This window comes from Eurosta solidaginis, chromosome 3 (assembly GCF_040869045.1).
Source record: "Eurosta solidaginis isolate ZX-2024a chromosome 3, ASM4086904v1, whole genome shotgun sequence".
Classification (NCBI taxonomy): Eukaryota; Metazoa; Arthropoda; class Insecta; order Diptera; family Tephritidae; genus Eurosta; species Eurosta solidaginis.
The window spans coordinates 53,613,943-53,637,609 of record NC_090321.1 but is presented as its reverse complement, the minus strand read 5'-3'; the positions used below and the strand labels follow the sequence as shown (position 1 = coordinate 53,637,609).

Below are 23,667 nucleotides of genomic sequence, written 5' to 3'. Positions count from 1 at the left end.
AATGGAATGAGCGGAAGCACGGCGAACTGAATTACCATACGCAGATAATGAGTGGATATGGCGGTTTCAAAGACTATTTATGGAAGCGTAGGATAGAGGAAGATCCTCATTGCCCAATGTGTACCACGGAGTTAGAAAACGCAGAACACGTCATATTCCACTGCCCCCGTTTCCACGAAGAAAGACTCACCATGCATGGAGTCTTTGGGGAGGAACCTACCACGAGAAATTTAGTATCACATATGTGCAACAGGAAAGAGTGTTGGACTGCAGTGAGCAAAATGGCATTTATAGTAATGATACGCCTGATGGATGCTGAGAGGGAGCGCAGAGAAATGCGCACGCGAAGCAGTGGCGGTTAAATGGACACTCAGAGCAAATAGCGGGAACCTGGACGCAGGGACAACAGTAGGCTCTTAACCCAATACTGCCCACTGTTACATATGCGTAACGCAGCCCGTTTGAATTTGAAACACCCGTTAGTCATAGCAGGCTAGTAAAATTTCAAATTTTTGCATTCCGAGAAATATAATAAAATTTAGATAACCCTGTCAATCAAGCACTGAATCAGTTGCACTTTTTATTTCATCGCGCTTGGTCGTTGTGTGAAAACGACTTTTTTAAAAGTGAGGCGAAACGCAAAACTACAACGAGACGAAGGTAAGAACAAATATTAAAATAGTAAAGAAACATTTTAGCAGTGAAAGTTTTGTGTTTATTTACTTAGATATATATATACATAGAATTATGCAAATGAAAAATGAAATGTTTGGTAGCGGTAGGCTTCTAGGGATAACCGACAATCGGAGCGTTACGTATATGTAACAGTGGGCACTCCTCAGCACTTATATTTCGATTGTTTTTGTTTATGTGTAAGGCATAGAAAAGTTAGTAAGCCATTACGATTTGGATACAAAATGTTGAGCCTGAATACTCCTTTAGGGTATTTAGTAAATTTCGAGATGTACCCAGAATGGAATCCTCGTATGAAAGAGGAGTATGCATTCCAATACGGGTAAAACATAACGCCGCTATTTTGCATGCTGGACGCGTTTGACGAAAGTATCAAGAGTTTAGAATTCAGTTTTTACTTTGACAACTTATTCACGTCACCCTCAGCCTTAGTTGGACTAAGCAACGTGGTTATCATGGAACCGGAACCATTCGACCAAACATAATTCCAAAATCATGTATTTTGCAGACGAAAGAAGAATTGAGAAAAATGAACGTGGTTACACGGAAAACGCGAAGATGGAGTCAACCGATATTAAAATAACTAAATGGGTTGACAATGCAGTGGTGAGTGTATCTTCTACTATACATGGCAAACTACCTGTTACCACCATTGGTAGGTATTCGCGATTGGAAAGGAAACGTATTATGTTACCTTTGCCAAATTATATTCAACAATACAACAAACACATGGGTGGAACGGATAGAATGGACGAAAATGTAAATGCCTATAGAATTGGAGTACGTGGTAGAAAATTGTGGCGCTCAATTGTTACTTGGCTAATAGATGTTTCAATACAAAACGCTTGGATTATACATCGTTATTGCAGAACTTACGGGGTAACAAAACATCCTCAAAGTTACCGGAGAGTTGCTACTTATGAATCTCAATATTCTAGCCGTTTTGACAGCATAAATCATTTTGTGGTCGAAACTATAGACAAAAAAGGCGACGCTGCACTGGCCTGAATTGTGCAGCTCACCCTTCTTCTATGTGTAAAAAATTTAACGTTGGTTTATGTATAAAATGTTTCGAGAAATATCATTATTTCAATACTAACTAAATCTTTATTCCTAAATGGAGCATATACATATGTATTTATTATAAGTTTTTATATATTTGTTTCGAAAGTTGCCTGAATTTCTTTATTTTCTCTACATAAATAAGTGAAATACAATAAACCAGTCAACTGTTACTTAAAGTTCAACAATTTTCGTTTATTGTCAGTTACCAATAAGGCAGTCAAAATGTATTGAGTAGTGCCCACCGTTACACATATGTTACAGCTCATAACTCCAAAACCAGCAGAGGTAGAAACTTTATTTTTTCATATTTTGCTTCTACGAGCAAATAAATTCTTGTCTCAAAGTTGTATGTTCCTAACCCATCTGGATCTCTCTGGGCAATAATGGGTTAAAAAATGGAACGCCACCCTGAAGTAATGCGAAAGTGGTGCCGGGGTGGGCGACGGTTGCGGAACGGGGCTGTTTTTTTAGCCTACGGACACACGGTTGCTGCGACGGCAGCAATTATGGTGCATTAGGCATTTTTCAGCCTCCCCGCAAAAAAAAAAAAAAAAAAAAAAAAATTCTACATACATAACCAGCAGCTCGAAGTGAAGAGATATCTCACATCCACATATATAGCAGTCAACTAAGAGCAGAGTTTGTTTCTTACACATACACACGCATATTGTTAGAAGAAAAATATAAGCTACTGATATACATGTATATAGCTAAATAACCAAGCATGAGATACAACTGTTCAAGAAGGCATGTTCGTGTAACACCTAGACCTTGGGATGAGCGAAACGAGGCGACTGAGAGTATAAAAGCAGCGTAACCTGACGAATCAGTAATCAGTTTGATTTAAACATGCTTTTAGAGAAGTATAATTGTACTACACCCAAAGTAGTCTAAATAAAGACCATTTTGCAATACTGAATATTTGAAATATTTATTCTACAGTTCAGCGATTCGAAGTTAGCAGAAGGTGTAAACTAAGCAGGAATTTGCCAAAATTAATTATAATATGTTCATATAGTTGCCGCGTATGTGAAAATATGATTAAGCATGTGATATGGAAGGAACGGGAAAAATAAATAGAACAAGAGAGGAAATGAGGGGGGACGGAGTACAAGAAGAAATAGGAAAATGAAAAGCGATATGTAAAAGCCATTATTTACTTTGTATTTCCAGTAGTTATGTCAACCGGCACGTTACAAATAAATGGAGTTCAATGTCTGCAGCTGAGCTGTAACTAAAGTTAAATTTTCATTTTATTTAAATTTGTCGATATTATGACGCTGACAAATACATTAATACTAGCAAATAACTACTTTTTATTACTTTTTGAATTTGGATGTATTACTTTATTTAAGTCGCCATAAAAAACTTTGCCTAAACTTACACCAGTTTGCGTCTTATTTTGTATGCTTAGGTTTCTTTGTTGACTCATTTTTAGTACAAAAGCTTTCCAATGAGCAAATGAAGTTTATTTTCAATTCTCGATGCGCATTTTATAAAGTTTCACTGGAGCTGTTTTGATGTGATCAAAAGCTGTGCAAAGCCTGATAAGTACAAGGAAAAGAAATATGTTTTATGTGTTTAGTGATAACGAAAAATGTATGTGTATAAAAGAATTAATTTTTGGGCATAACTTTTTCATACTATCGAATTCAATTTTTTAAATTTTTTTTAAACTATTTCCAGTAATTTAGTCGCGGTTGATCAAAAAAAAAAAATAAAAACTTGGCGCGAATTTGTCATCGTTAATGTATAGCTTTTTTCTCGAATAATTATCGATTTCTTAACGAAAAATTATCGATTTATTAACGAAAAGTTATCGATTATTATTCGAAAAGTTATCCATATTTTGCAAAAGGAAATATCTTGGTTTTATACTCGACTCAAAACATCTGTAGGTAAACCAATTGCACCGACTTCCAGACCAACGCAGTGTCTTAGAGGCGGAGTAATATGCAATAGGGAGAGAGCAGCTACACTGCTCCAGTATAGAAGTTGTGTGGATAGTATGCTCCCAGATATCAACGTAACCAAATTTTTCGACAGCCAGGCCGCCGTAAAGGCATTGAGATCCCACCTGAATATCTCCCTGTGCTTGGTGCCTGCAGCGAGGTGGACAGCTTTGTATGAGTCTGGCAGATGTTGTGAAGTAGGATATTTCACCCGTGCTTGGGCTAATTAAGAAAGCAAGTGGTTCGATGAGGACTACTGGGAAGAACGAATACGCCGTCACCTTGCACTCACTAAGGGCACTCACACCCTGGACACAAATGACTTCGAATGGAAGTGTGGGAAACTCCCACGCATGCGCTTACAACCTAACATAATCTACCCATTTGTTATCGGAGCGTTGTCGAAAAATGTTCGGTTTGTTATCGAAAATTTGTCGACTATTAATCGAATGTTTATCGATAAGTTATCAATTTATTTTCGAAAATCTATGGATTTGTAATGTGAGTGTTACTTATTTATAAGAAGCGCTTTCTTTATTTATTATCAAAAAGTTGGTAACGAAAATTTATCGACTTCGCATCGGCGTATAACCAATTTGATATCGGTGCGTTATAGATTTTTTAGCAATGACTGATCGGAGCGTTATCGTACAAATACCGATAAAACTTCAACAGATCATCGATAAAAAGCCAAGAAGAAACCAATAATCGGCCAATGACTCGGTGACAACAAACATATAACTCTTTGCCGATAGTTAATGAGGCGAAGCCGATGAAACTCTTCTCAAAGCGCCCGAAATTAGTTTTTCGGGTAAAGTTCGTACTCTAGATGAGCTTTACTTAACTTAAAACATTAGTTTTCCAAACATACCCACGCATATTTACACATTGAACTTTATGAGTACTTGGTACTCACGCCTGTTTTAAATTTAATTACATATTTCATATTTGGAAAAATAGTAACTTTGCATGAAGAATATAAAATGTTAATAAAAAATATTTACAAATTGCAATAATCATATTTTCTGTGCACACACACAAACACAAGCTCTAAAAACTTATACTAGTTACATTCAGAATTTATTTAAGTTATAATAGGTACATATTTCAATAACGGTCTTGTGAGTATCATAGCAAAATGCGCACATTGTTTTTGTTTTATATAAAGCATTCAGATTTTATGGCTTCAGTTTTTGTTTTCCAAATTCCCATCGGTACAATTTCATTAAGTTGTACGAAAGTTGTGCGTTCGTTGTGGCAACAGGGTGTTGAGCGGCAAAAATAGTGTGTAAAGTGCCTCGCAGGTGAACCAAAGCTAACGACAAATCCCACATATATTTAATGCATGAATCCCAGTTTGTTGTTGCTCTCTTTGGCGTTGAAAACATTTTTTGCTGAAGCGTTGACATATTTTATTTATGCGCGCTGTGGTATTTAGGGTGTGTGAGAACTTTGTTTTTACAACATAGACGTGTGCAGACATATATACATATGGAGATGCTTATAAAGTTCATAGTTGAGAGTGCATCGTTATGAATTCACAACATATTTTCATAAAAGACCATTGTTTTTGTATAGTTTAATAGGTAGTTATGGATACCATAAACATGTTGAATGCCCCTCAGAAAAAGTTTCAAAAGGCAACAACAATAAATGACATTTTGTGCGTTTTGATTAAGCGGAAAGAGTTTTGTGCACAAAGAATGGTGGATTAATAGATTTCTTTATTTAGACAATAAAAAAGGTCGAGTTGTTGTGAGCAGATTAGTGGAATGATTTAGTAGAGTATAACTAAATAAAAATAATTTTTTCATAATACAATTTTATATTGTTTTCTGGGATGCATACAGCGCTAGAGACTACTCCCAACCTAACCACGCCACGCGTAACGATAGAGTAGTTAGCCAAGCGAACACTCCTGAGTATTGCAGAGATGCGCTCGTGCAAATGAAAGGGAGTAAACCAATCTCGCAACACCCAGGAGGTAGTCTTTTAGAAAAGATAGGTAGTGTTTTAGAAAAGATATAATGTAGAAGCAGGGAGGCAAGATAACTTGGAATGCAGCCAGACAAGAGAGTATCCAATGCCTACGTAAGATCATATGATATACAAATGGCTGGTAAACTCCAAAGAAGATGCGGGCTGATTTCTTTGAACCCAGAGCCAGAATGTCAGTGCCTTTGAAAGAATACCCGAGCATATTTTAAGCAGAAGTCTACGCCTTAAGTCAGTGTGCTGAGCTGAACCTTCTACGTGGATATTCCGACTAAACCATCGCCCTACCTATTGAGCCTGAACCGCTTGTGGTAGTTGGCCCGCAAGGAATAAGGGGCATAAATTGCTTGAAGAGAGAAAATGGTGCGATTTGTTCACAAAATTGTATTTATTGTTTTTGGGATGCATACTACAGCATAAATCGCCAGAGACTATTCTCAACCTAATCCTGCTACAGTCAGTGTGCTAAGCTCAATCTTCAATGCGGATACTCTGACTAAACCATCGCCCTATTCAGCGATAGTCAATCCGCACTCAAGGCAATTTCGGAGTTCAAAATAAAATCAAGACTAGTTTTCGGCGGCCACCGTGGTGTGATGGTAGCGTGCTCCGCCTATCACACCGTATGCCCTGGGTTCAACTCCCGGGCAAAGCAACATCAAAATTTTAGAAATAAGGTTTTTCAATTAGAAGAAAATTTTTCTAAGCGGGGTCGCCCCTCGGCAGTGTTTGGCAAGCGCTCCTGGTGTATTTCTGCCATGAAAAGCTCTCAGTGAAAACTCATCTGCCTTGCAGATGCCGTTCGGAGTCGGCATAAAACATGTAGGTCCCCTCCGGCCAATTTGTAGGGAAAATCAAGAGGAGCACGACGCAAATTGGAAGAGAAGCTCGGCCTTAGATCTCTTCGGAGGTTATCGCGCCTTACATTTATTTTTTTTTTAGTTTTCGATTGCGTGGAAAATCTAAAGAAATAGGTACAAAGAATGTAGTACTACCGGCCTGGGTACCAGACAACATTAGAGTGGAGGGTAATAGGCGGATATGCACACCGGCGAAAGTGGAAGCGACTGCACGGCCCATTGGGTCTCAACCGCATGTGGCAAATGGCCTTCAGGGAATTAGGGAGGCATGAGGTGCTTGAAGAGCGAATATTGGTGCAAGGCGCCAGAGAGGCCGAGACTGCATGACTGATTGGTGCTGAGCCGCTTCTGTCAGTAAGCCCACAGGAATATAGGAGGCATTTATTTTTAGAAGAGAGGAGGAAGATACTATCACATTGCGCCAGGTTAAAGACAATTTATCCTACTGTTAGGAGAATATAGTACAAATCGCTTTAGGTTATTCATTGGCCTTTGAAAAAATACCTAAAAATGCTAACAGCTGTTCTTGCCAAAAATTACAGACTCAAAAGCCACATGCATTAACTGGGTAAAACAATCGAGTGACACGTACCGGTTCTGTAATCGTTCAGCGGAGTGAAATGCGACGAAACCTCAAGATTTAGAACAAAGTTTGTGGGCTCACCCTGGCCGGAGCATTCCGACGTAGAAACTCTTAAGCAAAAAGAATTTCTAGGCTTCTTCAGGGAAGTAGGCTTGGATGAGTAGCTGTGAGGGAGATCAATGGTCGCAAGTATTTTTCAAAAATTCGCCACCTCGGGATTTGTTCCAGAAGCACGCTTTTTCAATATTTTGAAACGCACTTCAGAAAAAATTCTGAAATATTGAATTTTTGAATACAATTCTTAAGTCGCTGTGCTTAAAACAAATAACTAAAAAATAAATAAACAATAACAAAAGCAATATAACTCTTTATCAATTCACGAAATATTAAGTAAATAATAAGTAAAAATTGAATTGGGTTGGTATTTACAAAATACTATCACTACTAATTTACTACTTAAGGTATTTTCTACAACAATTTTCGCTGAAGTGGATTAAATTATTCTCCGCTTTCCTTCTTTCGTAAGAGCATCCCGTCCTGGCTTTTAAATTTGGGAGTGTTAAAACTTTGCTGTTATTAGAAAACAAATCTTTAGTAATTGAATCATGATATTGGAATATTTACATTAGACTGGGTTGGCTCCCATACAAAAAAAAAAAAGAGTTGCTAATGTCCGCCCCTAAATTTGAAGATTATGTTGAGAGGGTTTCGGAAAAATGTCTTTTAATTTTTTTTTATACTTCGAAATACAGCCGAAAAGGTTTTTTCGTTGTAACTTGGTTATTTGACGTCCGATTTTTAAAATTGATATGTCATTATTTTGGCCTTGAGAAGCTTCACATTTCCGTTTAATGTCCTTTTAAGCTAACAAAATTTTACCCCCCTCCCCTAATGTATGTTTTTTTCCTTACCAAACGAAAGTACTTAAAAATTCAAGAAAATTTTGCTTTCAAACCATATTACTAAAATAATAAACAAAGAAGTTATAGAACTTTCAATATTTATTTCAACAGTTATTTTACCTGAGTCGTATTATACTTAGACCTGAAACGCATTATATTTTTCGGCTGTATTTCGAAGTATCAAAAAAATTTAAAAAAATTTTTCTGAAACCCTCTCAACATAATCTTCAAATTTAGGGGCGGACATTAGCAACTTTTTTTTCGACCCAGTCTAATGTACATGTATCACAAAAAAAAAAAACATACAAATTAACGAATATTTGATCGTGAACTCACCCTTTGAATTTTATTACAAAGAAAAGCTTGTAGTTTTTCAAAGCGATCTTATATTATTTTCATTTTTTAAAGAAATCTTAAAAAAAAACTTAAAAAAATGTACTTTAAATATGCGAGTGTTTATACATATGCCTTCCATATTCGGTGTTTAAAAAAAGTAGCATCTTTGGGAGTGAGTGCCAAGGAACCCATATACAAAATTTCAACAAGATATCTCAATATTTACTCAAGTTATCGTGATAACAGAGAGATGAATGGACGGACGAACATGTTATACGGAAAATTATATTTATCTCGATTCGTTTATGCCGTTACGATCAACAATTATGTTAAGAAAGTCAATAATATTGAAACATATTGAAAGCTTCAAGATTCAGGTATGTTTCCTTAAAATGTGGGTATGTAAATAAATAATTAAAAGAAACAGCAGCGCAAATACAATTTCAGTTGCACCCGAACTTATACTCCCTTACTTTTTTGGGTATAGTTTGTATTTAAAATATGCCTCAGTAGGATTATGAAATTAATTTATCTGAAATAAACTGTATAATTGAAACTCACGCTGAGTATATAATATTCGGTTACATTCGAACTTAGACAACCTTACATGTTTTACATTTTATTGTAATCTATAATATAAAAATAAGTCGGGTTTTCTTTCTTGACCTTATAACTCCAGAACGCACCAACCGATTTTCACGATTTTGCATTAGTTGGAAAGGTTTCGGGCTCCGTGAGGTTTATAGCAAAGTAAATTCAGGTTCGACGCACAGGGTCGTAGGCCAAAACATAGACATAGGCCAAAACGTGAACCCGGGTACCCGTAGAATGTGTTTATAGAATATGGATATCAAATGAAAGCTGTTGATGAGTGCTTTAGTAGAGGGTAATTTTCATACCCCTGGGTGACTAGGGTCTCGAGATATAGGTCAAACCGTGGACCCGGGTACCCCTGGAATATGTTTATAGAATATGGATAACAAGTTAAAGCTGTTGATGAGTGCTTAAGTAGAGGGTAAATTTCATACCCCTGGGTGACTAGAGTCTCGAGATATAGGCCAAAACGTGGATCAGAGTAATACTAGGATGCCGCTGGGTGACTAGGGTCTCGAGGTATAGGCCAAAACGTGGACCCGGATACACCTAGAATATGTTTTTACATTATGGGTATCAAATTGAAGCTGTTGCTGTATGCTTTAATACAGAGTAAGTTTTACACCACTGGGTGACGAGATATAGGCAAAAACATGGACCTGAATACCCTTAGAATGTGTGTATATTATGGATATCAAATGAAAGCTTTTGCTGAGAGCTTTAAAATAATTTTCATTGTGATATTCGTTTTATTCGCATCAACGTGGCAAAACGGATAAATATGCAAGCGAAGCCGAAATAAAGACATGAATTAATAATACCCACATACCTATTTACATACGTCCTATTCGATTTGCCTGAAATTTGGTATACAAATTTGCCTATATTAGTATTTACGATGCTTTTTTCGGGAAGTAGATCAGAGACGGACTGGGACTGGGATTAGGACTAGGACTGGGATAGAGACTGAGACTGAGACTCGGAATGGGACTGGGACTGAGACTCGGAATGGGACTGGAACAAAATACATACCACCCTCTGGGACTGACAATAAGAGATGAAGAAGAATGAGAAAAACGAAGAAAAGATAGAAGGAGACTGAGAAAGAGAAAGAGATAGAATGAGACGAAGATGGAGATAGATGAAGCGAAAAATACGGTGGGAGGAGTGAGTACAAAGGTTAGGAAAAAGTGTAGAGAGGCGAGAGCAGAGTTAGATGGAAAAGCTTATTAAAATGTATACAGATAGACCAAATTTAGGGCAGAATAACGTCTGCAGGGTCTGCTAGTGTTTTATATATACGTTACTCAACAAAATAAATACACACTTGGTTTATGCTGAAAAAAACTCAAATGCAGTGGCTCACAGCTTAATTGATAATTTTCATTTAAAATATCGCAAATTCCCTAAAAGAAACCACAGAGGGAGAATTAATCAAAATTTCCAAAATGACCATCAAAATTTTCAAATTTTTTTTTTTTTTCAGAATTTCTAAAAAAATTCTGAGTATGCATTTTTGTAGCCCAATAAATTTTAATATAATAATGTGCAAGATAGAAATAGCTCAAAAATTTTCCTGAATTTTCAGAATATTTTTCGTCGAGGGTGTTGAGCAATTTCTTCCATACATCGCATGAGGCATTTTGTATGTGGGAAATTGCTCAGCACCCGTGGTGTGATGGTAGCGTGCTCCGCCTATCACACCGTATGCCCTGGGTTCAACTCCCGGCCAAAGCAACATCAATTTTAGAAATAAGATTTTTCAATTAGAAGAAAATTTTTCTAAGCGGGGTCGCCCCTCGGCAGTGTCTGGCAAGCGCTCCGATTGTATTTCTGCCATGAAAAGCTCTCAGTGAAAACTCATCTGCCTTGCAGATGCCGTTCGGAGTCGGCATAAAACATGTAGGTCCCGTCCGGCCAATTTGTAGGGAAGAATCAAGAGGAGCACGACGCAAATTGGAAGAGAAGCTCGGCCTTAGATCTCTTCGGAGGTTATCGCGCCTTACATTTATTTTTTTTTATTTACATTATTATACTAAAATTTATTGGGCTACAAAAATACATACTCAAAATTTTTTTAGAAAGTCTGAAAAAATTTTTTTAAATTTTGATGGTCATTTTTGAAATTTTGATTAATTCTCCTTACCTTTGAATAATCTTTGACATTTTTTTGAATGTGGTTTCTTTTGGGGAATTTGCGATGTTTTAAATGAAAATTATCATTTAAGCTATGAGCCACTGCATTTCAGTTTTTTCAGCATAAATCAAGTGTGTATTTATTTTGTTGAGTAACTATATATATATGGGGAATTCTTTGTAAAATCAGGCACCCTGCCCATTTCAATTTTTGGGAAAAAAAAATTTTTGACCACACGAAAAAATTCACCAAGAAGTGCAGTTTTTTATGCCATTAGGTATTTTTTAAAAATTACATTACACACCAGAAAAAACTGTAGGTTTATTTGTTGGTATAAATATGTCCCGTTTGGAGCTTGCCGACATTCTCTAACTTTTAGTAATTAAAAAAAATGTATTATAAGCCTGTTCCTGTCCCAACGGGACCTATACGTCCCGCTCAAAACACCGAATGTGACACATATGTCCCACCACCTAGACCTCCCTGGAGGGGGTAGATACTCCACTTCAAAATTTTCTACTTTTAAGGCCTACAGTAAAGCTGAAATAATCAATAAACCAGGAATTTTCTTGCTGGTTGCTTTCAGGTTCGAAAGGGCTAAAGTGAGGCGTCTCGCAAAAAAGTGCCATTTTTTAGTCAAAAATGATCGAAAAAACTATAATTCCTCAATAATAATCACCAAAATTATTAGAAATATTGTGGTGGTCGCTAAACAAGAATGCGATATCAAATTTCAAATTCAAAATGGCGCCCAACATACAGAATTTAGTAGAAATGGGTCAACAGTAAGAAAAATACTGTCCGCCATCTTGAATTTGACGTTTGACATCGGATTCTTGTTTAGCGACCCTCACAATATTTCTAATAATTAATTTGGCCATAATTATTGAGGAATTATATTTTTATACATTTCATGAAAATGAAATGGTATATTAGTTTCGTCACGAAACCCAAAATTGTAGGTCCTTAAACGAAAATAGATAGACCCACCATTAAGTATACCGAAATAATCAGGATGAAGGGCTGAGTTGATTTAGCCATGTCCGTCTGTCCGTCTGTCTGTTTGTATGCAAACTAGTCCCTCAATTTTTGAGATATCTTGATAAAATTTGGTGAGCGGGTGTATTTGGGTGTCCGATTAGACATTTGTCGGAACCGGCCGGATCGGACCACTATAGCATATATCCTCCATACAACCGATTTTTCACAAAAAGAGGATTTTTGTCATATCTTCCTCAATTTAACAGATTGAAGCTTCAAACTTCACCATATACTTCCATATATTGCACGTATTGTTCAGATAAGAAACTTTTCGTAATTACTGCCCCATTTTAAAAGCTATAGGCTTCACATTTCACTAAATGCTCACGTATGTATATGATATAACATACTGACATATGACTAACTTAAATTGCAATAAAGGATCCTAATTCTGCGACATATATTTTTTTGCTATAAACGATATTTTTAACAAATCAAGTAAAAGATTGTTGTTCAAATTCTGAGAATCAAATCAATCATTAGTCATTAGCTTAAGACTACCTTATTAACTTATTATTTTCGCAATTTCAGCCCCATTTTAACAGCTAGAAGCTTCAAATTTCACCGAATGCTTACGTATATAGCATGTATTGTTGTCTGAAAAAATCACAGAGATCGGTTTTATATATAGTATATATCTCATACAACCGATTGTTCAGATAAGAAATTTTCGCAATTTCTACCCCATTTTAACAGCTATAAGCTTCAAATTTCATCGATTGCTTACCTGTATAGTACATATTGTTGTGTAAAAAAATCATAGAGAGCGGTGATATATAGAATATATATATGATGGTATATAGGATATATATAGTATATATATATATATTTTTTTTTTTTGCAATTTCAGCCTCATTTTAACAGTTAGAAGCTTCAAATTTCACCAAACGCTTACGTGTATAGCATATAATGACGTCTGAAAAAATCATAGAGATCGGTGGTATATATAATATATACCCCATATAAACTGTCTTTTTGCCCCTTTTTTAAATTTCATCAAACAGTTACGTTTGCGTCACATATGTTTGAAATACGTGATTCGTAGTCATAGTTTTTACACGCAGCCCACAAAAAACGTGAAGCTTTGTATCCTCACAAAAAGTACATGCCTATTTTTTATTTTATATTTATCTTAAATATCGTTTAGTTATATACATCTGTTCACTATATATTTCTTATCTTATACATCCGATTGTTTGGAGATTATGAACGGGATAAGATTATTGTTCAGCCCCATTCATGAAAGGTATGAAGACAGTCCCGCCCTTACTTGTTTTCGATCATTTTTTACTAAAAAATGGCACTTGTTGCGAGATGCCTCACTTTAGACAGTTTTTTCAGGTTAACACTCCAGTAGGCGCGCCCCTATTTGGGACGTTAGTAGTCGCGCGCTCTACTTATGTAGAACATTTTTAATACAAGGTTTTCAAAGGAAATCTTTATAAATTGAAAACAATTTTTTGGTAATAATAAAACAAATTTTATTGTAAAACTAAAGCAAATAAAACATAACCAATTTAAACACATTGGGAACCAAAAATCAGACTTCTTGTACATAACCAAAAAAAAAAAAACACAAAATTTTAACTTATAATAATAAAAGGCCCATTTTTTTAATCGGTTATGTATTCCACCTCCGATTCTTCATATTTAGCGCAGTCCGGACACAGAAGAACCTGCTGATCAAGGCAAATCCATTTGTTACATGTATAGCATGTATCTTTACATGTATAAAAAAATGTCACACGATTAGGCGCTCGTTCTACAATTGTAGAAATGAACCTTTGCCGTAAAATTTCTCCAAGATGCGTACGCATCGGTCGCCGCAATGACACTGGCAAAGTTTATTGTCTAGTAATAGAAGAGTAATAAGACTGTGTGCGTGAGTGACATAAGGTAAGCGAGAATATTCAACAAAATGCACAAGCGTTCTACCATTGTAGAACGCGAGTTACATACGAATATACACCACCCACTTAAACCATTTCTCTTTAAAATACTCTCTTTTACATACTCTCTTAATCCTAGCTTTAATGTTAGTAAGTAAGGCTTTATATATGTATATAAACATTACTTTCAATAAAAAAGCTTCTTCTTGGATGAAACCTCAAACGAGTAAGTTCAAATCGGAGTTTTATTAAAAGTTCCAAGTGGATTCAAATCAACTAATGAAAGTCGCGCGCCTACTGGAGTGTTAAAAAAACTCTATTTAAAACAAGTAAGGAAGGCTAAGTTCGGGTGTAACCGAACATTACATACTCAGTTGAGTGCTATGGAGACAAGATAAGGAAAATCACCATGTAGGAAAATGAACCTAGGGTAACCCTGGAATGTGGTTGTATGACATGTGTATAAAATGGAAGGTATTAAAGAGTATTTTAAGAGAGAGTAGGCCATAGTTCTATGGATGGACGCCATTTAGGGATATCGCCATAAAGGTGGACCAGGGCTGACTCTAGAATGTGTTTGTACGATATGGGTATCAAATGAAAGGTGATAATGAGTACTTTAAAAGGAAATGGGCTTTAGTTCTATAGGTGAACGCCTTTTCGAGAAATCGCCATAAAGGTGGACCAGGGGTGACTCTAGAATATGTTTGTACGATATGGGTATTTTGAAAAGCAGTGATCCTTAGTTCCATAGGTGGACGCCGTTTCGAGATATCGCCATAAAGGTGGAACAGGGGTGTCTCTAGTTGTACGATATGGGAATCAAATGAAAGGTGTTACTGAGAATTTTAAGAGGGAGTGGGCATTAGGTCTATAGGTGCACGCCTTTTCGAAATGTCGCCATTAGGGTGGGCCAGGGGTGACTCTAGAATGTGTTTGTATGATATGGGTATCAAATGAAAGATGATAATGAGTATTTTAAAAGGGAGTAATCCTTAGTTCTATAGGTGGACGCCTTTTTGAGATATCGCCATAAAGGTGGACCAATGGTGACTCTAGAATGTTTGTACGATATGGGTATCAAACGAAAGGTGCTACTGAGCATTTTAAGAGGAAGTGGGCATGAGGTCTATAGGTGGACGCCTTTTCGAGGTATCGTCATCAGGGTGGGCCAGGGGTGACTCTAGAATGTGTTTGTACGATATGGGTATCAAACGAAAGGTGTTACTGATCATTTTAAGATGGAGTCGGCATTAGGTCTATAGGTGGACGCCTTTTCGAGATATCGCCATTAGGGTGAGCCAGGGGTGACTCTAGAATGTTTGTACGATATGGGTATCAAACGAAAGGTGTTACTGAGCATTTTAAGAGGGAGTGGGCATTAGGTCTATAGGTGGACGCCTTTTCGAGATATCGCCATTAGGGTGGGAAAGGGGTGACTCTAGAATGTTTTTGTACGATATGGGTATCAAATGAAAGGTGGTAATGAGTATTTTAAAAGGGAGTAATCCTTAGTTCTATAGGTGGACGCCTTTTCGAGATATCGCCATAAACGTGGACCAAGGGTGACTCTAGAATGTTTGTACGATATGGATATCAAACGAAAGGTGTTACTGAGCATTTTAAGAGGGAGTGGGCGTTAGGTCTATAGGTGGACGCCTTTTCGAGATATCGCCATTAGGGTGGGCCAGGGGTGACTCTAGAATGTTTGTACGATATGGGTATCAAACGAAAGGTGTTACTGAGCATTTTAAGAGGGAGTGGGTATTAGGTCTATAGGTGGACGCCTTTTCGAGATATCGCCATTAGGGTGGGCCAGGGTGACTCTAGAATGTGTTTGTACGATATGGGTATCAAATGAAAGGTGGTAATGAGTATTTTAAAAGGGAGCAATCCTTAGTTCTATAGGTGGACGCCTTTTCGAGATATCGCCATAAAGGTGGACCAAGGGTGACTCTACAATGTTTGTACGATATGGGTATCAAACGAAAGGTGTTACTGAGCATTTTAAGAGGGAGTGGGCATTAGGTCTATATGTGGACGCCTTTTCGAGATATCGCCATTAGGGTGGGCCAGGGGTGACTCTAGAATGTTTGTACGATATGGGTATCAAACGAAAGGTGTTACTGAGCATTTTAAGAGGGAGTGGGCATCAGGTCTATAGGTGGACGCCTTTTCGAGATATCGCCATTAGGGTGGGCCAGGGGTGACTCTAGAATGTTTGTACGATATGGGTATCAAACGAAAGGTGTTACTGAGCATTTTAAGAGGGAGTGGACATTAGGTATATAGGTGGTCGCCTTTTCGAGATATCGCCATTAGGGTGGGCCAGGGGTGACTCTAGAATGTTTGTACGATATGGGTATCAAACGAAAGGTATTACTGAGCATTTTAAGAGGGAGTGGGCATTAGGTCTATAGGTGGACGCCTTTTCGAGATATCGCCATTCGGGTGGGCCAGGGTGATTCTAGAATGTGTTTGTACGATATGGATATCAAATTAAAAGTATTAATGAGGGTTTTAAAAGCGAGTGGCCCTTAGATGTATATGTGAAGGCATTCTCGCGATATCGACCAAAATGTGGACCAGGTGATCCAGAAAATCATCTGTCGGGTACTGCTAATTTATTTATATATGCAATACCACTAACAGTATTCCTGCCAAGATTCCAAGGGCTGTTGATTTCGCCTTGTAGAACTTTTTCATTTTCTTCTACTTAATATGGTAGGTGTCACACCCATTTTACAAAGTTTTTTCCAAAGTTATATTTTGCGTCAATAAGCCAATCCAGTTACCATGTTTCATCCCTTTTTTCGTAGTTGGTATAGAATTATGGCATTTTTTTCATTTTTCGTAATTTTCGATATCGATAAAGTGGGCGTGGTTATGGTCGGATTTCGGCCATTTTTTATACCAAGATAAAGTGAGTTCAGATAAGTACGTGGGCTAAGTTTAGTAAAGATATATCGGTTTTTGCTCAAGTTATTGTGTTAACGTCCGAGCGGAAGGACAGACGGTGGACTGTGTATAAAAACTGGGCGTGGCTTCCACCGATTTCGCCCATTTTCACAGAGAACAGTTACCGTCACAGAATCTATGCTCCTACCAAATTTGAGAAGGATTGGTAAATTTTTGTTCGACTTATGGCATTAAAAGTATTCTAGACAAACTAAATGAAAATGGGCGGAGCCACGCCCATTTTGAAATTTTCTTTTATTTTTGGATTTTGTTGCATCATATCATTACTGGAGTTGAATTTTGACTTAATTTACTTATATACAGTAAAGATATTAACTTTTTTGTTAAAATTTGAATTAAAAAAAAAATTTTTTAAAAAAGTGGGCGTGTTCTTCATCCAATTTTGCTAATTTTTATTTAGCACATATATAGTAATAGTTGTAACGTTCCTGCCAAACTTCATCATGATATCTTCAACGACTGCCAAATTACAGCTTGCAAAACTTTTAAATTACCTTCTTGTAAAAGTGGGCGGTGCCACGCCCATTGTCCAAAATCTTACTAGTTTTCTATTCTGCGTCATAACTTCAACCCATCTACCAAGTTTCATCGCTTTAACCGCCTTTGGCAATGAATTATCGCATTTTTTCGGTTTTTCGAAATTTTCGATATCGAAAAAGTGGGCGTGGTTATAGTCCGATATCATTCATTTTAAATAGCGATCTGAGATGAGTGCTCAGGAACCTACATACCAAATTTCATCAAGATACCTCAAAATTTACTCAAGTTATCGTGTTAACGGACGGACGGACGGACGGACGGACATGGCTCAATCAAATTTTTTTTCGATCCTGATTATTTTGATATATGGAAGTCTATATCTATCTCGATTCCTTTATATATGTACAACCAACCGTTATCCAATCAAACTTAATATACTCTGTGAGCTCTGCTCAACTGAGTATAAAAACACCTAACGGCATAAAAACCACACTCCTTAACGAATTTTTTCGTGTGCTCAAAAAAATGTTTTCCTCAAATTGAAATGGGAAGGGGGGTGGCTGATTTGACAAAGAATTCCACATATATATATATATATATATATTTTTTTTTTGTAATTTAGTAAATTTGTAGGTATTACACAATATTGTAATGACTGTAGAAATTCATTATCGTACACATTTTTTATATTTGATCAGATTTTCGTTTCAATTAATTTGACCAAAATTTTTTCAAAAAATAACTCGTTTCAGCGTAACTAATTCAATCAATTCTCAGTAATTTTTGCTTTCATGTCATATCACTTTTCAATGTTATTTAAGCTCTTATTGGTTATGCACACCTTTTTAATACCATACTCTTTGAATACCTATGAAGGCTCTGGTCCTTGTTCGTCCACTCAATAAAGTACTTATATTTTTATTTATTAAATTTTTTTTTAAGAATTTCAGCATAATATTTTTTAAGATATTTTGTGGGATCACCTTTCTCTATTGTAATTGAAGCACTAATATACCACAATATATCAGCCACAACAAATGTGAACCTTTCACGAGGACACCTGCGACAGTTTTTATCCGGTTTTTTTTTTTTGTTTTTATTTTTTTTTTTAACGAATTTTTCACGTTCCACTGAAGTATAGCGCGCGATACGCGACTTTCTTATTCAAAGAAATTCCGCTGCTTTCAGAACGAATACAAATTCTTTTTACAAACTTTTGTAAAATTTAATGAATTTAGCCGCTAAACGTTACTATTTACGCTCAAATACCGTTGCTTTTTAAATGCTTTGGCTATTGTGCGCTGTAATTTATATAGACACAAATATTACCAACACTACGACCTTTGTTGAAACAATAACAACAAAACAGTGCAGGTATCATATTGAATGTGCCTAATTTAATTAGACTAAAACGTTAAATATTTATCGTAGAGAGTGATGGTGTAAAAATGTAAATACGCGTACCTCCATTCAAATGCACACACGAATACATACATACATAAATGCTTATTATGAATTGTCGTAGATATAGCAATTTCGTTATGCCAAAAGCAAATTTTTTCAACTCCTTTTTTGAACGCACCGTTCGACCGTTCGTTGGATGATATATGCACGAATTTGTATTTTTTGTGTTAAGAGGGCGTGGCATCTGATATATATACCAACATATGAAAAATGGAATACTTTTTAACACATTTACCAGCCCTAACTGATTTATTCAACATGTACATGGTGCTTGAAAGGCAACTTTTCTCGTACCCTTTCACAAAAACGCCAGTATGTCATGTGGAGAAAATTGTCGAGGAATTGCAAAATTGTCTGCAATCCCAAAGATATTTCAAGCCGTTGTTACCAATCAGCTAACATTTTCCATTTCTACATTTTAGATTCCCAACACGGATTCTGTAACGGCAAATCTACCATTACCAACCTATTTGAATTCACAACTCATATTTCTAATGGATTTAGAGACAATTTTCACATCGATATTATTTACACTGATTTCAATAAAGCATTTGATAAAGTTTCCCACTCCTAGCTTATACACAAGCTGGAGCGACTTGGCTTCATATCTCTGCGGTAGAACGCAACAAGTAATTTTTAACAAGTAAGGAAAGCTAAGTTTGGGAGTAAACGAACATTACATACTCAGCTGCCAAATTATAGCTTGAAAAGCTATTAAATTACCTTCTTTTAAAAGTGGGCGGTGCCACGCCCATTGTGCAAAATTAAACTAATTTTCTGTTCTGCGTCATAACGTCAACCAACCTACCAAGTTTCAGCGCTTTATCCGTCCTTAGTAATGCATTATCGCACTTTTTCGGTTTTTCGAAATTTCAGATATAGAAAAAGAGGGCGTGGTTATAGTCCGATTTCGTTCATAACAAATAGCGATCTGAAATGAGTGCCCAGGAATAGATGTTTACGCCGATCACTTTATCGGCGGCGCCGGCGTAGACTCTGTTATAAACCGGCGGCGGCTGCGTGGGCGGCGCGCCGGCATACGCCGGTATTCTGACTTTAAAAAGCTTGATTTTCTATTTAAAAAAAAAAAAATAATACAAAAAAAAAACTGAATTATCGACCTTTTCTTCTTAACTTTCCAATTTTCTGGCTCGAAATCTATGTTTTTTCTTGCAAAAACTAATAAAACACAAGTTTTTCGTTCTGCCAATATATTTCGAATTACCGTCGGCAATCGTCTTCAGGACAAACTTTATTTACACGTTTGTACTGCTTAACGTGGAGTATAATACTAACTGTGTAAATTGGAAAGTTAGAAAAATAATAAAAAAAGGTTTTGGGTAAAAGTCTAGTTGAGGGGTCGACTGCTAATACGCTACCAAAAATATCGAGAGAGGTGTCAAAAACGCGTATTGACCTCGACAATAATAATCCGAAGGCGGAAAAGAAAAAACGTATCTCTGTTCGGGGATATTTGCAGTTGATGTTGGCGATTTTCATGTAGTTGTTCTACATTACACCAAAAAAAAAAATTGTGAACAGAAGTGTTTTGCGCGGATATAGTTTTGGTTTCCAAATCTATGTTGGACCCACCCAGGGTAATTTTTTATAAGCACGGCCGAAGGGCCGAAGGTGTTCTGCGCAAAAGTACTATGGATCCCACCCCCGGTTTCGGAGGGACCCAATGGTAATTTTTCGGTTTTTCGTTAATATCTTTTGAAAGAGTTAAAATTTTTATTTTCCGCCTTAGGATTATTATTTTCGAGGTCAATACGCGTTTTTGACACCTCTCTCGATATTTTTGGTAGCGTATCAGCAGTCGACCCCTCAACTAGACTTTTACAAGGTTTTGTTTGTATGTATTTAAGGAAATCAACGTTTTGACCGTTTCGGAAAGATACGGGGTTTTTGCGTCAAAATCTCACAGATCGGTTAAAAATTTTCAGGAGTAGCTCCTTGCGGAGGGATCGTGCCTAGTTCACTTACTTCAGAGAGGCTTCGAACCTAACCCCGGTCTTTGGAATTGGCACTACTGCGTTTGCTGAAAAGAAATAGAGATACATATAACTCGTGCAAAGCGTGGTTTCACCTGGGGTTAACTCCTAACAATCGTCGCGAACACAATTTCTTTAAATCATGTGCGAACAATAGCAATCCCAACCATCAGTCGCTACCACGCCTCCTGACCCTCATACCATATGCCATCACAGAAGATATAGGACTGCGACTCATACCTTCGTCGACGTCACTTTCCTACAAGATCTAGGTGTAGCTCCGAAGAATTTCTAACGGATGTTTTTGTCGCGCTATGCTGCCGAACTTCACCAGAGAAACACCTTGAAACGTTAGGGAGTGACTATGCGGCCAAGGATGCCGTCTTCGAAATCATAAGCAGTCTAAGTGGATGTCAATGCGTAACTCATCGTGAAAATCTTATAATCCTCGGCGCATCTACATAATTAAAATTTTACCAAAACCCTGGATAAAATTTTTAAAATGTAGACCAAATTTTGCAGACGTCTGTGTTCACATCATTTATTTCAATAGTCTTTTTTAAATCAAAACGATATTTTAGGATGAAAGTCAACCGATTTTAAGTTGAAATATGTAAACTTCTGTTTTCCGCCGTTATGATATAAGAGCTCGTTATCGATGACCGCGTAGATTCAGTTTTCAGACTAGTTCGACTGTCACCTACATTAGGGAAGTAGCACACACGGTCATTGGTTCGACTGTCTTGGGAAAGCTTTTGCTTCACCACTTTGAGTGTTCTTGCGAAGGACAAAGCCTCACCTAGTAAATATATGTAAATACGTATTCACATTTGTAAAAGGAGCCGTAACGTGTGGTGATATTTAAACTTGGTTGATAGGCTATAATCAATGTGTTTCACTCCAAGGGACTAGTTTTGGATAGGGCCGCCAACTTTAAGAAATGTTAAACCGAGAGACTTGTGTGTTGAAGGATGAAGTGTGAAAATCAAAATTAACATTTCAGACGTTATTGTATTGTTTCGCATATAAACAAAAGATGTTTGAATGTAAGCCCAAGTATTTTTCAAACCCTTCTCATACGTATATATATCCTTAACTTAAGTTTGAGGTAAGAAACATTTCAAAGGAGTGTTTATGCCCTTAGAACCTATTAAGGGATTTTACATCACTGATTTCGCTTATTTTTTGAGCCAATCGCAATACAAAATTTTTTTAAAAATCGGCACCTTTTTTGGGTAACTTGCTTTTTTTAAAAACTTGAGGACAATTTGAAAACATGTTCGCCTTGGGTCATTTTATTTGAATTCATTGTTCATTCATTTTTTGAAAAAAATATGCAATGCGAGCATATAAATTTATTATACAACTTTTCTTTTAGTCTTTTATTTTAATAACTTGGTGAATTGGGTGATGCAACGTCCGTGTTAAGCTGACATCCAAAGCGCCTGTTTTTTTAAATAATTTTTGAACAGTTAGAAAGAGTTAAATTTAGCAATTAGTTTCTTATAACTGGCAGTGATGCGCATCCGTTGATACCACTTTCGACCATATCCGACCAATTTTCGACAGTCTTAAATGAGTAGAAAATATAGTACCGCGCCGGACGCCGTCGCCGCCGCGCCGATATTTTTGACATTCGGCGGCGGCGCGCGAAAAACGACCAAAATCGGCGGAGGCGTTTGTCGGCGGCGTATATCTCTATCCAGGAATTTACAAACCAAATTTCATTTAGATACCTCAAAATTTACTCAAGTTTTTATACCTTTCATGAAAATGAAATGGTATATTAATTTCGTCACGAAACCGAAAATTGTAAGTCCTTAAAGGAAAATAGATAGACCCACCATTAAGTATACCGAAATAATCAGGTTGAAGAGCTGAGTTGTTTTAGCCATGCCCGTCTGTCCGTCTGTCTGTTTGTATGCAAACTAGTCCCTCAATTTTTGAGATATCTTGATAAAATTTGGTGAGCAGGTGTATTTGGGTGTCCGATTAGACATTTGTGGGAACCGACCGGATCGGACCACTATAGCATATATCCTCCATACAACCGATTTTTCAGAAAAAGAGGATTTTTGTAATATCTTACCCAATTTAACAGATTGAAGCTTCAAACTTCACCATATACTTTCGTATATTGAACATATTGTTGCCTGAAAAAATTTATGAGATCGGTCGTATATATAGTATATATCCCCCACAACCGATTGTTCAGATAAGGAACTTTTCGTAATTACTGCCCTATTTTAAGAGCTAGAGGCTTCAAATTTCAGCGAATGCTTACGTATATAGCATATATTGTTGTCTGAAAAAATCATAAAGATCGGTGGTATATATAGTATATATATGGTGGTATATATAGTATATATATATAGTATATATATATATATTTTCGCAAATTTTAGCCCCATTTTAACAGCTAGAAGCTTAAAATTTCACCGAATATTTACTTATATAGCATATATTGTTGTCTGAAAAAATCATAGAGATCGGTTGTATATATAGTATATATCTCATACAACCGATTGTTCAGATAAGAAACTTTTCGCAATTTCTACCCCATTTTAACAGCTATAAGCTTCAAATTTCACCGATTGCTTACGAATATAGCATATATTGTTGTCTGAAAAAATCATAGAGATCGGTTGTATATATAGTATATATCTCATACAACCGATTGTTCAGATAAGAAACTTTTCGCAA

The 23,667-nt window shown here is 36.6% G+C and overlaps 1 protein-coding gene across 3 annotated transcripts in view; it reads right to left on the bottom strand.

Moving 5' to 3' along the window:
- The window catches only part of LOC137243728 (transient-receptor-potential-like protein), a 292,030-nt gene extending 273,253 nt beyond the window's left edge, over positions 1-18,777 (bottom strand). For 2 of the 3 annotated variants that reach the window (XM_067771751.1, XM_067771753.1), the window contains exons 1-2: positions 18,490-18,777; positions 3,143-3,302 (exon numbers count right to left, since the gene is read on the bottom strand). In XM_067771751.1, coding sequence (XP_067627852.1) covers positions 3,143-3,190 — 48 coding nt within the window. In that variant the 5' untranslated portion in view covers positions 3,191-3,302; positions 18,490-18,777. The other variant, XM_067771752.1, reaches the window with a different exon arrangement.
- Positions 18,778-23,667: the final 4,890 nt, after the last annotated feature.